This window comes from Anas acuta, chromosome 24, assembly GCF_963932015.1.
Source record: "Anas acuta chromosome 24, bAnaAcu1.1, whole genome shotgun sequence".
NCBI classification, from domain to species: Eukaryota; Metazoa; Chordata; class Aves; order Anseriformes; family Anatidae; genus Anas; species Anas acuta.
In genome coordinates, this window is record NC_089002.1 from 6,769,221 (window position 1) to 6,784,352 (window position 15,132).

General features: G+C 49.2%; 1 protein-coding gene across 2 annotated transcripts; it reads right to left on the reverse strand.

Moving 5' to 3' along the window:
* Positions 1–23: 23 nt before the first annotated feature.
* On the reverse strand, positions 24–15,095 carry LOC137844211 (complement receptor type 1-like). Of its 2 annotated transcripts, XM_068660410.1 has the most exons (18): positions 14,683–15,095; positions 14,391–14,579; positions 13,662–13,758; positions 12,840–12,922; positions 11,781–11,972; positions 10,945–11,127; positions 10,349–10,534; positions 9,451–9,544; positions 8,827–8,912; positions 7,704–7,889; positions 6,806–6,899; positions 6,172–6,257; positions 5,049–5,234; positions 4,151–4,244; positions 3,750–3,835; positions 2,951–3,157; positions 2,523–2,546; positions 24–2,263 (listed from the first exon to the last, which is right to left on the reverse strand). In XM_068660410.1, exons 1-18 carry the CDS (start codon positions 14,756–14,758, stop codon positions 2,220–2,222), a joined length of 2,193 nt encoding a protein of 730 aa, XP_068516511.1. In that variant the 5' UTR covers positions 14,759–15,095; the 3' UTR covers positions 24–2,219. The 2 variants fall into 2 exon arrangements, with proteins under 2 accessions (XP_068516511.1, XP_068516514.1); XM_068660413.1 differs by lacking the exon at positions 2,951–3,157 and having other exon boundaries at positions 14,683–15,093.
* Between the last annotated feature and the right edge of the window lie 37 nt (positions 15,096–15,132).

Consider the following 15,132-nt stretch of genomic DNA (forward strand, 5'->3'; position numbering starts at 1 on the left):
CAGCAAGATGTCCACTGCTCAAGTCATTCTTATCCTTTTTATTGACAGAGACCTTCCACAACACGCAATTTTGACATGTAAATACTGGGTATGCATTAGATTCTTTACATTGAGATCATAAAGTTAAATTATACACAACTTAATTCTATTCACATATAAACACAGCACACAAGTGATCTTCAACCGTAAAATTTGGTGACCCCATCTGTAAGCTATATGACAGCATTTACTGTTCCTTCCATCGGGCTGAAGGTAGGTCACTTCAAGCTGATCCTTAAAATCAGGAGCTAAACCATTTGCACGACACATTCTGGAGTAGGAAGTAGAAACAATTGTGCTGAGATTAAAATAAAACCAAACACATGACTAAGGTACTAGGCTTTCCATTTGTTTTGATAACCTGGGCATTCATGTGGCTTACAGTAGTGTTTTTCATATATATACACACCTATATAGTGAAATATATATTCACACATATTTCACGTGTGTATATATATGTAAAATGTATGAATATGAATGAAAACACAATCTGCAACTGCTTATTTTGTAAGATATACTTCTGAAAATTGGATTCCGCTGTGCCACAGTGACAGCTGAGCAGGATGATGCTCTGCTGGTAAGGGGAACTTTTCTATTTGAGGCTAACACGCTGATGGAAATTGTTCTTTGTGTTTTTCCCTCTAATTAGATGCATGTTCCTGTTAGCAGAAAAGCACGGGTAAAAATGCAGAAACAAAAAAGCATGTACTAGACATTTTGAAGGCTTCCCTTTCCCACCTGCTCATGGTGCAAAGCTCACAGACTGGTCATTTAACCCTCTGCATTAGAGCCCTCAACCTTAAGCCTGTATCCTCAAGGTACAAGGGGTGAGGTTCCACCACGAGCGCTGTCCTTATGGCACTGCCAAAGCCAAAAGCAGGGGTCACAGCACACCCAGCTGCAGCACGCTGCCTCATTCAGCTGCAGCCCCATCAGTCCTCCTCAGCACAGGGACCAGGTGGGACAGGTTCGACAGGATGACAGAAAAGCATACAAAATATGCAGCGTTTGTTCCCCACGGATGAGTAAATTAAGGCTTTGGCTTGGTGTGCATCTGTGCCAACTTTCAGGTGCAGCAGCTGCTCTGCGCACCAGCCCCGCTGCCAGCAGAGCAAGAAGCCCTAACCTGCTTTTCCTCCCTCACCATCACAGCAGCCCCAGGGCCTCCTATTCGAGCAGCACTCGAGCAGAAAGTGAAAAGGTTCACACCCAGCAACTTTCTGACGTTCGGTGGCATCTGCAGGGACAGCTGCAAGTTCCGCATTCGGCCCCGAGGCCACCTGCCCTGCCGAGCACCCACCCTGCTGCGGTTCCTCGCGGGGCTTTCAGGCACCCGACTGCTTCACCACTTCCACAGCAGCACCGGGTCACTGCACCGACAGGAAGGGTATTTCTGCAAGGCACTCCGAGAAAAACCTTGATGTGTCACAGAGATAGTTTTTGAATCTGCCGTGGCACTAACTTTAGTTCATACAGGAAGAGTCAGAGGAGTTGTTCTTTGTAAGAAGGCTTTCACAGTTTTATTCTCGCTGCTAAAATTGAGGCTGGCTGTTTGCACAGTGGTTCAGACTTGCCTTGAAGTAAATGCTACAACATGTGCTTCTATACGAATGTTTTCAGTGCTTTCAGTACTGACAGGGAGCACCTGTCTTACACAACCTATACATATCAAATCTAGTTTCTTCAAGCACACACTCACACAAAGACACACACACTTTTCCCATCGGCTCACTTACGACACCCAAAAACCCTGATCAGTGCCAGGCACAACGTTACCTCAGCGGGGCAGTGGCAGAACACATAGAGGTACCCAAAGTGCCCACTTTCCTTGAGTCCAGAGCAGCACAGCACAGAAGTCTTTGGCACTATTGCAACTTCACGTGGGGATAACTGCGCTCGGTTTCCAAGCCACAGACCTAGCAGGGTGGCAGCGAGCTGCCAGCACAACGCACGGCTCTGGCAGACAGAAGTGTGAGCAGTCCAGGGCAGTGAGAGGGAGCATTTGGGGGTAAAGTTCATCTTTTTTCCATCGAAGATTTCTTGATTGCTATTGCGAGGCCAATTTCAGCAGAGGGCAATGCAGAGCACGGGGATCAGCATGATCACGTCCCACCATCTGTAGGAGTTCAGAGCTCCCCGAGGAGCTGATCCGGGCATTCCCGGTGCGGCTGCACCCTGAGCTAGAAGCTCATAACCAGCAACGCCAGGAGGAGGGGCAGGATGCCTGCAGGAGACACAACAGACTTCAGTCTGTGCTCCAAACACATTCACTTGCCCTTTTCCTCCCCAGCCACAAGCACAGAGCACCTTTACCTTCCTCTCCTCTTTTTCACGTAACCTTAGATCAACAAAAATGTAAACATGACAACAGACTGTAGTGAAAGGCTCTTAATCCTTTTTCAGGTTTAAGCAGAATAATTGAGACAGTAATGTAAAGATGGGCAAGAAAGGGGGCACAAAGATCCAGGGTACATGTTACCTACCGACAATGATGGTGGTCGCTCCACCTGGAAAGGAAGCAAGCCAAAATGTGAACCTGAATGTCCAGGCAGCACAGTTCAGACTATACAACAATGAGCATCTCAAATGAAAGCCAGTGCACACGTGAGACAATTCAAACAACACATAGAAGTTCCCTGCATAGCCTTACACCACAGATGTATCCCCGAAAATACATCTGGGTTTTAACAGAGGAGCAGTTGCAGCAGCCTGTAAGCCCAACCCACAACCCAACCATACACTGCTGGCGTGAGATTTTAACAGAAGCTGTGCCAGGCAACATAAAAAGATTAATTCTTAGCTGAATTGTCTGATTTGAGGATTCACAGAGGAAGTGATTTTTTTTTTTTTTAAATTTTTTAATTTTTAAAGACAGAAACAAGACAGTAAGACATGCAGAGGAGATAATCACTACGGCACTCAGGAGTAGGTGTGCTCCAGACTCCATGGTACTCATCTCTTGCTGTGCAGCGAATAGAGGACCCTCCAGCCAGCATGAAACCATGATTGCATTTATAAACTACAATAGAGCCCTGGGCAAACTCCCCCTTCGTGCCATTGTGCCTCCCATTGGCAACTGAAGGTGGCTCTCCACAGAGAACAGTCAGCTGTCCTGCAGCTGGAACATCAACAAGAGTGTCTCAGTACTTCTGTTAATGAAAGATTTACACAAGGTACGTGGGGAGGAGGAGCTCTAGCCAACCAACACACATCTAGAAGCAACTGAAAATACTTAGAGCTTTCCCGCTTGGTATTTGGCCACAGCTACTGCTGGTAGCCCAGCTCCAGGCACATCACCCCATGAACTAAGCCACTGAAGTGCCCAATCAGGCTAGAAGCAGCGTTTCCACCATCTCCAGCTGCCTGTAACACTATGCACTTTAGCATTACACCAAATTAAGTAGGCAAAGCTCTCATGTTCAATCATTTGGTAACTACAGAGAATGAAAGCTTTACTCCACTTACAGATCAGATCAACATTTTTCCCATAATTTCATAGATTTTCTGCTCTTCCCTTGCTCCCACCAGTTTGTCTGCCTAGTTTCTGAACTGGATGAGAATATTGCACCTCAGGTCTCACAGCAAGAGTTAGTCATGAAGTCCTGAATTTTACAGCCACTTGAATTATGGCACACAAGAGCAGCCCAAGCCCACCACCAGAGCAGATCAGGAGTTGTCTGAATGGCTTTCTGCAGGGCTTTTCCTCTTACCTTTACAGGTTGGGAGAGACACATTCCAATGAACTCCATTTTCTGATGCCACACATTGGGCAGAAGATGACCCCTGTAATTTATACCTAAAGAAAGAGAGGAACTTGAGTGCTTTCACAAAAACACCCCAGAAAGGGTTCTCCCCACTCCTCCCAGCCATCGCACGGATACAAGTTGTTAACCAGAAGCTGCCACTGCCATGAAATGGGGTCTGAACACACCAAAGGCTGCTTTGATAAGGGCACAAGGCCGAACTGAAGAGGTTGCTGCATTACCAGTCAGCGTGCGTTGCCATGTGCTCATCTCACCACAGAGCTCATACACAGCTGTACTGGGAAACCAGGGCAGGAGGACGTCTTCTGACCCCCAGCTTGGGCCCTTCTAACCAGGGATCCACTCACCCCTCACGACAGGAGAACTCCACAGTTGCCCCAAACAGGAAATCTTCCGCCTTTACAAACCCGTTCTTTATCACAGGGGGAGTACATTGCTGTCCTAGAGAGAAAAAGAGGTTATTTCACCTGCTTTGACATGCTGATGCTGTCAAACGATAGCGCCTCAGCTTGGTCTGACGTTACCAACACCTCAGAGTTTTGCAACCCTGCCAGAACCCATCTGTGAGGAGAGAAGCCTGGGAAGGACTTGACCACCTCGCCTCTGTGGCAGCAGGAGGCTCAGCCCTGTGCTTTAGCACCACGAGTGACTTCCACATCACGAGCCAGTGCAGACGAAGGGCACCGGCCTGTGCCAGGTACAGCACGGCCTACGCCCAGCCGCACGCCTGGCTCCTGAGGGACGGGGACTGCAACGCAAGCGCCTCTCACTGGGGCATACAGCAAGCGAGAAAGGCTATGAGCAAGCAGCAGGAAGGAGTAAACCTCGTGGCACAGGCTCATCAACTCCTCTGACTGTCCTCAAAACATGTTGGGTTACAAAGTATGAGGAAAAGCTGATCCACCAGAAGAGTCGATTCCAGCTGCCTCGCTGGGAACAGCCGCTTGACCTGTGGGGGCCTGGAGGCAGAGTGCAGCTGTTCAGTTTGTTCAGAAAACAAAGCACTCAGCCCATGTACGTAAAAAACGTACTTTGAGGCATGCAGAGCCTGTTATCAGTTCCTCAGAGTAGACCAAAATGCTAGATTTGCATGCATACACTTCAAACGAGTTCAGCAAGAAAACTCTAGGTGTGTTTGGTTCATATCCAGCTTTGGGTTTGCAAACTTCAGAGCAAAGAACATTTTGAGCACATCAAGATCACTTGTACAGTCAGCCCAGCCAGGAGAGGAACAGAGATACGCACGTGTACATGACTTGGAGCTTACAGACCAACTGGTATTCCCCAGACAAGTGACTTCCAAAGACGTTCCATCTCCTGTAGCATACCCCGGGTTACATCTGTACTCCAATGTGGTTCCAGCAGGAGAGCTGCTGCTCACAGTCCCCACTAACTCAGCAAAAGGGATGCTGGGAGGACGACCACAGTAGCCTAACAATTGGAGGCAAAAGCAAAGTCAGCTACAGAAGAGTGCCCAGAGGCCCAGCAGTAACGATAGCCAACTGCGCTTTGGAGCACACACTGTCTTAACCTGTTTGAGTTGTGGTGCCTGGGATACAGCTTCCATTCTACCCACTTATATACCACAGTTTGCTCCAGACTTCATGGTACTCATCTCTTACTGTACAGTGAATAGAGGACCCTCCAGCCAGCATGAAACCATGATTGCATTTATAAACTACAATAGTTTATAAACTCCCTGGTCAAACTCCCTCTTTGTGCCATTGTGTCTCTCATTGGCAACTGAAGGTGGCTCTCCACAGAGAACAGTCAGCTGTCCTGCAGCTGGAACATCAACAAGAGTGTCTCAGTACTTCTGCTAAGGGAAAATTTACACAAGGTACGTGGGGAGGAGGAGCTCTAGCCAACCAACACACATCTAGAAGCAACTTTGAGCTTTCTCATTTGGTACTGGGCCTCAGCTACTGCTGGTAGCCCAGCTCCAGGCACATCACCCCATGAACTAAGCCACTGAAGTGCCCAATCAGGCTAGAAGCAGCGTTTCCACCATCTCCAGCTGCCTGTAACACTATGCACTTTAGCATTACACCAAATTAAGTAGGCAAAGCTCTCATGTTCAATCATTTGGTAACTACAGAGAATGAAAGCTTTACTCCACTTACAGATCAGATCAACATTTTTCCCATAATTTCATAGATTTTCTGCTCTTCCCTTGCTCCCACCAGTTTGTCTGCCTAGTTTCTGAACTGGATGAGAATATTGCACCTCAGGCCTCACAGCAAGAGTTAGTCATGAAGTCCTGAATTTTACAGCCACTTGAATTATGGCACACAAGAGCAGCCCAAGCCCACCACCAGAGCAGATCAGGAGTTGTCTGAATGGCTTTGTGCAGAGCTTTTCCTCTTACTTTTACAGGTTGGGAGAGACACATCCCAACGAACTCCATTTCCTGATGCCACACATTGGGCAGAAGATGACCCCTGTAATTTATACCTAAAGAAAGAGAGGAATCACAGAATCACACAGAATCACAGAATTTCTAGGTTGGAAGAGACCTCAAGATCATTGAGTCCAACCTCTGACCTAATGCTAACAGTCCCCACTAAACTAGATCCCTAAGCTCTACATCTAAACATCTTTTAAAGACTTCCAGGGATGGTGACTCCACCACTTCCCTGGGCAGCCTGTTCCAGTGTCTATCAACCCTTTCGGTAAAGAAGTTCTTCCTAACATCTAACCTAAACTTGAGTGCTTTCACAAAAACACCCCAGAAAGGGTTCTCCCCACTCCTCCCAGCCATCGCACGGATACAAGTTGTTAACCAGAAGCTGCCACTGCCATGAAATGGGGTCTGAACACACCAAAGGCTGCTTTGATAAGGGCACAAGGCCGAACTGAAGAGGTTGCTGCATTACCAGTCAGCGTGCATTGCCATGTGCTCATCTCACCACAGAGCTCATACACAGCTGTACTGGGAAACCAGGGCAGGAGGACGTCTTCTGACCCCCAGCTTGGGCCCTTCTAACCAGGGATCCACTCACCCCTCACGACAGGAGAACTCCACAGTTGCCCCAAACAGGAAATCTTCCGCCTTTACAAACCCATTCTCTATCAAGGGAGGGGTACATTGCTGTCCTAGAGAGAAAAAGAGGTTATTTCACCTGCTTTGACGTGCTGATGCTGTCAAACGATAGCGCCTCAGCTTGGTCTGACGTTACCAACACCTCAGAGTTTTGCAACCCTGCCAGAACCCATCTGTGAGGAGAGAAGCCTGGGAAGGACTTGACCACCTCGCCTCTGTGGCAGCAGGAGGCTCAGCCCTGTGCTTTAGCACCACGAGTGACTTCCACATCACGAGCCAGTGCAGACGAAGGGCACCGGCCTGTGCCAGGTACAGCACGGCCTACGCCCAGCCGCACGCCTGGCTCCTGAGGGACGGGGACTGCAACGCAAGCGCCTCTCACTGGGGCATACAGCAAGCGAGAAAGGCTATGAGCAAGCAGCAGGAAGGAGTAAACCTCGTGGCACAGGCTCATCAACTCCTCTGACTGTCCTCAAAACATGTTGGGTTACAAAGTAAGAGGAAAAGCTGATCCACCAGAAGAGTCGATTCCAGCTGCCTCGCTGGGAACAGCCGCTTGACCTGTGGGGGCCTGGAGGCAGAGTGCAGCTGTTCAGTTTGTTCAGAAAACAAAGCACTCAGCCCATGTACGTAAAAAACGTACTTTGAGGCATGCAGAGCCTGTTATCAGTTCCTCAGAGTAGACCAAAATGCTAGATTTGCACGCACACACTTCAAACGAGTTCAGCAAGAAAACTCTAGGTGTGTTTGGTTCATATCCAGCTTTGGGTTTGCAAACTTCAGAGCAAAGAACATTTTGAGCACATCAAGATCACTTGTACAGTCAGCCCAGCCAGGAGAGGAACAGAGATACGCACGTGTACATGACTTGGAGCTTACAGACCAACTGGTATTCCCCAGACAAGTGACTTCCAAAGACGTTCCATCTCCTGTAGCATACCCCGGGTTACATCTGTACTCCAATGTGGTTCCAGCAGGAGAGCTGCTGCTCACAGTCCCCACTAACTCAGCAAAAGGGATGCTGGGAGGACGACCACAGTAGCCTAACAATTGGAGGCAAAAGCAAAGTCAGCTACAGAAGAGTGCCCAGAGGCCCAGCAGTAACGATAGCCAACTGCGCTTTGGAGCACACACTGCCTTAACCTGTTTGAGTTGTGGTGCCTGGGATACAGCTTCCATTCTACCCACTTATATACCACAGTTTGCTCCAGACTTCATGGTACTTATCTCTTACTGTACAGTGAATAGAGGACCCTCCAGCCAGCATGAAACCATGATTGCATTTATAAACTACAATAGTTTATAAACTCCCTGGGCAAACTCCCCCTTCATGCCATTGTGCCTCCCATTGGCAACTGCAGGTGGCTCTCCACAGAGAACAGTCAGCTGTCCTGCAGCTGGAACATCAACAAGAGTGTCTCAGTACTCCTGCTAAGGGAAAATTTACACAAGGTACGTGGGGAGGAGGAGCTCTAGCCAACCAACACACATCTAGAAGCAACTTTGAGCTTTCTCACTTGGTACTGGGCCTCAGCTACTGCTGGTAGCCCAGCTCCAGGCACATCACCCCATGAACTAAGCCACTGAAGTACCCAATCAGGCTAGAAGCAGCGTTTCCACTATTTCCAGCTGCCTGTAGCACTATGCACTTTAGCATTACACCAAATTAAGTAGGCAAAGCTCTCATGTTCAATCATTTGGTAACTACAGAGAATGAAAGCTTTACTCCACTTACAGATCAGATCAACATTTTTCCCATAATTTCATAGATTTTCTGCTCTTCCCTTGCTCCCACCAGTTTGTCTGCCTAGTTTCTGAACTGGATGAGAATATTGCACCTCAGGTCTCACAGCAAGAGTTAGTCATGAAGTCCTGAATTTTACAGCCACTTGAATTATGGCACACAAGAGCAGCCCAAGCCCACCACCAGAGCAGATCAGGAGTTGTCTGAATGGCTTTGTGCAGGGCTTTTCCTCTTACCTTTACAGGTTGGGAGAGACACATCCCAACGAACTCCATTTCCTGATGCCACACATTGGGCAGAAGATGACCCCTGTAATTTATACCTAAAGAAAGAGAGGAATCACAGAATCACAGAATTTCTAGGTTGGAAGAGACCTCAAGATCATCGAGTCCATCCTCTGACCTAATGCTAACAGTCCCCACTAAACCAGATCCCTAAGCTCTACATCTAAACATCTTTTAAAGACTTCCAGGGATGGTGACTCCACCACTTCCCTGGGCAGCCTGTTCCAGTGTCTATCAACCCTTTCGGTAAAGAAGTTCTTCCTAACATCTAACCTAAACTTGAGTGCTTTCACAAAAACACCCCAGAAAGGGTTCTCCCCACTTCTCCCAGCCATCGCACGGATACAAGTTGTTAACCAGAAGCTGCCACTGCCATGAAATGGGGTCTGAACACACCAAAGGCTGCTTTGATAAGGGCACAAGGCCGAACTGAAGAGGTTGCTGCATTACCAGTCAGCGTGCATTGCCATGTGCTCATCTCACCACAGAACTCATACACAGCTGTACTGGGAAACCAGGGCAGGAGGACGTCTTCTGACCCCCAGCTTGGGCCCTTCTAACCAGGGATCCACTCACCCCTCACGACAGGAGAACTCCACAGTTGCCCCAAACAGGAAATCTTCCGCCTTTACAAACCCATTCTCTATCAAGGGAGGGGTACATTGCTGTCCTAGAGAGAAAAAGAGGTTATTTCACCTGCTTTGACGTGCTGATGCTGTCAAACGATAGCGCCTCAGCTTGGTCTGACGTTACCAACACCTCAGAGTTTTGCAACCCTGCCAGAACCCATCTGTGAGGAGAGAAGCCTGGGAAGGACTTGACCACCTCGCCTCTGTGGCAGCAGGAGGCTCAGCCCTGTGCTTTAGCACCACGAGTGACTTCCACATCACGAGCCAGTGCAGACGAAGGGCACCGGCCTGTGCCAGGTACAGCACGGCCTACGCCCAGCCGCACGCCTGGCTCCTGAGGGACGGGGACTGCAACGCAAGCGCCTCTCACTGGGGCATACAGCAAGCGAGAAAGGCTATGAGCAAGCAGCAGGAAGGAGTAAACCTCGTGGCACAGGCTCATCAACTCCTCTGACTGTCCTCAAAACATGTTGGGTTACAAAGTAAGAGGAAAAGCTGATCCACCAGAAGAGTCGATTCCAGCTGCCTCGCTGGGAACAGCCGCTTGACCTGTGGGGGCCTGGAGGCAGAGTGCAGCTGTTCAGTTTGTTCAGAAAACAAAGCACTCAGCCCATGTACGTAAAAAATGTACTTTGAGGCATGCAGAGCCTGTTATCAGTTCCTCAGAGTAGACCAAAATGCTAGATTTGCATGCATACACTTCAAACGAGTTCAGCAAGAAAACTCTAGGTGTATCTGCAAACCCAGAGCTGGATATGAACCAAACTTCAGAGCAAAGAACATTTTGAGCACATCAAGATCACTTGTACAGTCAGCCCAGCCAGGAGAGGAACAGAGATACGCACGTGTACATGACTTGGAGCTTACAGACCAACTGGTATTCCCCAGACAAGTGACTTCCAAAGACGTTCCATCTCCTGTAGCATACCCCGGGTTACATCTGTACTCCAATGTGGTTCCAGCAGGAGAGCTGCTGCTCACAGTCCCCACTAACTCAGCAAAAGGGATGCTGGGAGGACGACCACAGTAGCCTAACAATTGGAGGCAAAAGCAAAGTCAGCTACAGAAGAGTGCCCAGAGGCCCAGCAGTAACGATAGCCAACCGCGCTTTGGAGCACACACTGTTAACCTGTTTGAGTTGTGGTGCCTGGGATACAGCTTCCATTCTACCCACTTATACACCACAGTTTGCTTAGCCAGAGATAAGGTGGAGATGTGAGAGCATTTATGCCTCTCTGATGCTGCTTCCGTGGCCACCCACCCAACCTGCAGCACCAGCCACAGCTGAGCTCGGAAACCAAACATCCCCACCAGGAAGGAAGCCCATCAGGCACAGAAGGCAGCTTCATCTCTCTTTTCAATACACTTCTGGATCATTTGTAGTTCACAAATGCATCATTCAGTGCAATTGCTTCAAAAATCTAAGTTTGTTTGTACTCACGTCTTTCACACTTGGGCAGAGGTGGATTCCAGTTACTGTCTGCATCACATTTAGCTGTATGAGAACCATTCATAAAATAACCAGGAAGACATTCAAAGGCCACTGTATCTCCATACGTGTATTGCTCAACAAAACCAGTTAACTTCTTCCCATTTTCCACTACTGGATTTTCACATCTCACCACTGCAAGTGAAGGTAAATCAGTAAGAATACTTGTTGTAAGAAAAAAAATAAAAAAGCCCTACACTGTCTACAGAAGTTTCTCGTGTAACGCCTCTGGTAACAACTGCCATCCTTCTGCTTTACAAGAGGCAGGTCCCCTGCATGCCAAAGGTACTCTGTGAGCAGAGACACCATTAAAAACTGCACACAGAACTTCATTTGCAGAAAGCCCTGGGCACAGGCAGAGAGAGGACTGCTTCTCAAGGACTTCTGAGAGTCCCAAACAAATGATTCATGTTCATTTACACTTCGTGGAAGACCTAAAGGAAAATAAGTCTGGTTACTGCTGCCAGGAAGAATGCAGACACAGCCTCTTGGCCCTTTCACACAAGCTGTAGTTTCCCACTTTATCTTTTTAGCTTTATCTGGTGGAATGAGGCAGCGTTGCTTATTCTCGTTCAATCTAGGTTATTACAGTGGCTTTCTATGTGCTGAAGAATCCATTAAACCAAGCCCTGCTTCTGACTGTGGCTTCAGAACCACTGCATTAAGTCTGGGAATCATTTTATACTCAAATCAACCTTCTCATACTTGACAGCTTACCAGAAATAATTCACATGGGAGAGGAGTAAGAAACAAAGTGAGAAGAGTAAGGAGAGAAAGAAAACATCTACCTTTGCATTCAGGGGCTGGACCACTCCATATTCCATTGGACTCAGCATCCGCTGTACAGTAAATCGTGGAGCTTCCAATGAGAGAAAAGCCATCATCGCAGGTGTAAGTTACAGCTAAGCCGAAGACGTACTCTGTTTGTGCACTGCTGAACTGCCCATTTACAATTTCAGGAGGTGGTTCACAGGGAATAACTGCATGGGAAAGCAATAGCAAAACATACAAGAACATTTTCATCATATGTGGAACTGACATCTATCTATTAAACAGGAAAAAAAAACAAAAGTACTAAGAAAAGCCAAAGAATGGGTAAGTGGCCCTAAATCAATCATCTTAACCTATAGTATTGAACGCTAATGCTCCTTCAGACTCTCAGCTTTTTTTTAATGGGTATTAAAATGGCAGAGCAGCAGCCATTGTCCAAGAGGAGACATCAAAGACAAGTCCTTCTGGATGCACCACGCATTGTCTTGCTAAGTAGCCTGGCAACTTCACCAACTGGTGATACCAGTCCCTGCTTTTGCTGGGAGGAGGCCAGAATGCTTCTGACAGACACAAACCACCCAAGCTATCTGCAGCTGATGGCCAGTTGCCTACTGGGTACAAACAATGCCCAAATGAAGAAAACTCTTGAAATTATCTTCCCCTCTGAAAACACGTATTTTGGATGTTGTCACACTGAAAGCCATCCCCATCCCTGCTTACTGAGAGCTGTGCTTACAGTTCAGCAGTGCCCAGCTGATGAGAAGTGCAACACAAGCAATGTGGGGCCCACACCAGCCTGGCCAAAAGCCAGGAAAAACAGCCCCAGAAGCTGCTCGCCCTGCAGATCTGACTCACGAGCTTCTGCCAACATCCACAGATCCTCCTTAGTATTTAATTTTCATTCCCACTTTCGCTGTGAGCACTTGTCTGGGGGAGAGGTAAGGGATAATGTCTCTAGACTGATGTAATTTGCATCAGGTACTAGGAAGATGGAACCCACCTGCTGCTCCCAGGACTATGAGGGATATGCAGTAGCTTCAAGAAAAATGGACACAGAACATATAAGATGTACTTACTCTCACAGAATGGAACATGATCCCAAGTAACATCATTGTTAGCAAGTACACATTGCGCAGATGGCCTCCCAACTAATCGGTACCTAAGAAAAGAGAAGATTGAATCTCTTAAAAAATGAAAAAAAATGAAATCCAGAAAACTGTACAGTTTCTTGTAGCATTCTCTGGAGAAGATGAAACCTAGGGGAAAAAGAGCCATCCATCCTGTGAAATACAACTTTCTCAGTACCTAAAGAAATGCATTATTTGATGCAGTTTAGGGAGACTTCATACTTGTAGCAGGTGGGTACAAGCTCGCAGGAGCATCCCCATCCTGAGGCTGCACAGCAGACCCGAACAGGGCAGGGTGTCACTGGCATACCCAGGCTGCTTAGACCCAGGCCACTGGACCTATATATATTTTTTTAGACTTTTTTTTTTTTATTCCTCCTCTCCCCCCCCTTCTTCTGCACAACGGCAAACACCCCTGCAGGGCACCCACTGGGCCTCAGATAGAAAGTGCACCAAGCATTAACCAATGTACAGGAAACACCTGAAACACTGATAATTACTAATAAGGAGCGACAGGGAATGAATAAATTCCTTTTCAAAGCAAAGTTGTGAGCAGCTTGCAAAGAACATGATCTCACACCCAGAAAATAACCTGTTCTAATAATAAGAACAGGAGAACAGGAGGGAGCCCAATCCCCAGGGCTGCCTGCTCTCAACACCTCCCACCTGGCCCGTGCTTGCCAAGGAAATGGCCCCCAGGTATTAAAAGAGTCCCCAGGGTCTCCCAGCCTCAGCTCCCTCGACTCACCAGCAGCCCACACAAACTCTTACCCGAAGTTACAGGTGAAATTTATCGTCGCCCCAAACCGCAGGTCTGTTGAGTAGTGAAATTTGCCATTTTCTATGTCTGGTTCAGGGCACGACTTTCCTGGGGGGGGGGCAAGCACTCAGCATTAGCTGTATTTTATTGCATTATAACGAAACACAGGTGACAGTGCTGCTCGGAACCGTCACGGACGAGGCAACCCTTTCACTAGCACCTGTGCTTCCTCGAGAGCAAGTAGCGGCACTTTCAGAAAAGACACAAATTACGCATTAACTTCGGAGGAACTAAAGGTTAAACGGCTCAGGACAAATGAAAGAACTCTTAATGAGGCAGGAAACCAATACAGATACGAGGCTTTGGGGAAAAAAAAAAACAACAGAAAGGAGAAGGGGCGGGGACCACGAGTGTGTTAGCCCCGTGACAAGGGATGAGCAATCCCGCTGCCCCCTCTGTACCTTGGTTCTGTGGAAACCTGCCTCAGCAGACGCGCTGTATGAGCAGGTGGAGAAGCAATTAAGTGGGACAGAGATCATTTCCAAGAGATTACAGTGCCTCAGCTCAAAGGGCAACCTCACGCAGACACCCTGGGAAGGTGCTTGCTGTCAGCACCCCCAAACAGAGCATCCCAGGCAGCACCCCCAAACCCACACTGATCCCCGAACAGCACCTGGGGTCTGCACCCCCTCACCATGACCCCCTTATAGCCCATGGCAGCCGGCCGGGGGGGCACTCACCGATGCAGAAGTCGGGGTCCCATGCCCAGGTGTTGTTGGGGAGGCAGGTGACCAGGAAGGATTTGCCACTGACCCCCACGTACCCGGGGCGGCACCTGTAGGGCACCTGGGTCCCGACGGGGTACGACGTGTTGGTGGTGGGGTTGCGGGGCTCGGCGAAGGAGAACCTCGGCACGGCCTGGCAGTCACCTGGGGAGGGACGAGGAGGTAGCGGGGGGCAAACCGAGGAGAGCCCTCACCTGCAGCCCCCCACCTCCAGCCCCAGACCCCCGGCAGCCCCAGCCCCGCTCACCCCAGGCTCCGGGCAGCGCCAGCAGCACGGCGCAGAGCCCCAGCAGCCCCATGCCGGTGCCGGTGCCCGCTCCCATCCCGGTGCCCGTTCCCCTCCTGGTGCCGGTGCCGATCCCGGTGCCGATGTCGGAGCGATGCGCAGCGCACCCCGCCAGCACGGCCCTTTCCGGGGTGGGCGGGCAGCGGGCCGGCCTCGGGGGAATTTTCCGGCTTCGTAGGAAAATCAAGGGCTCGGCTGAGCCCAGCCCTGTCACCTGGGAAGCCTCTCGCCCTCCTTCCGTGGATGAACAAGAATGGGGTGTGCGGGACCGGCTGCCGGAGCCCCCGCCCCGCGCCCGCCTCCCCCGAGCGGCTCCGCCCGGCCCGGGGGCGCCTCCCGCGGTACCCCCGGTAAATGTGTCCCCGCCTCAATGGGAAAGCAAAACAAGCACATGAGCGCTCTGGGCACGGC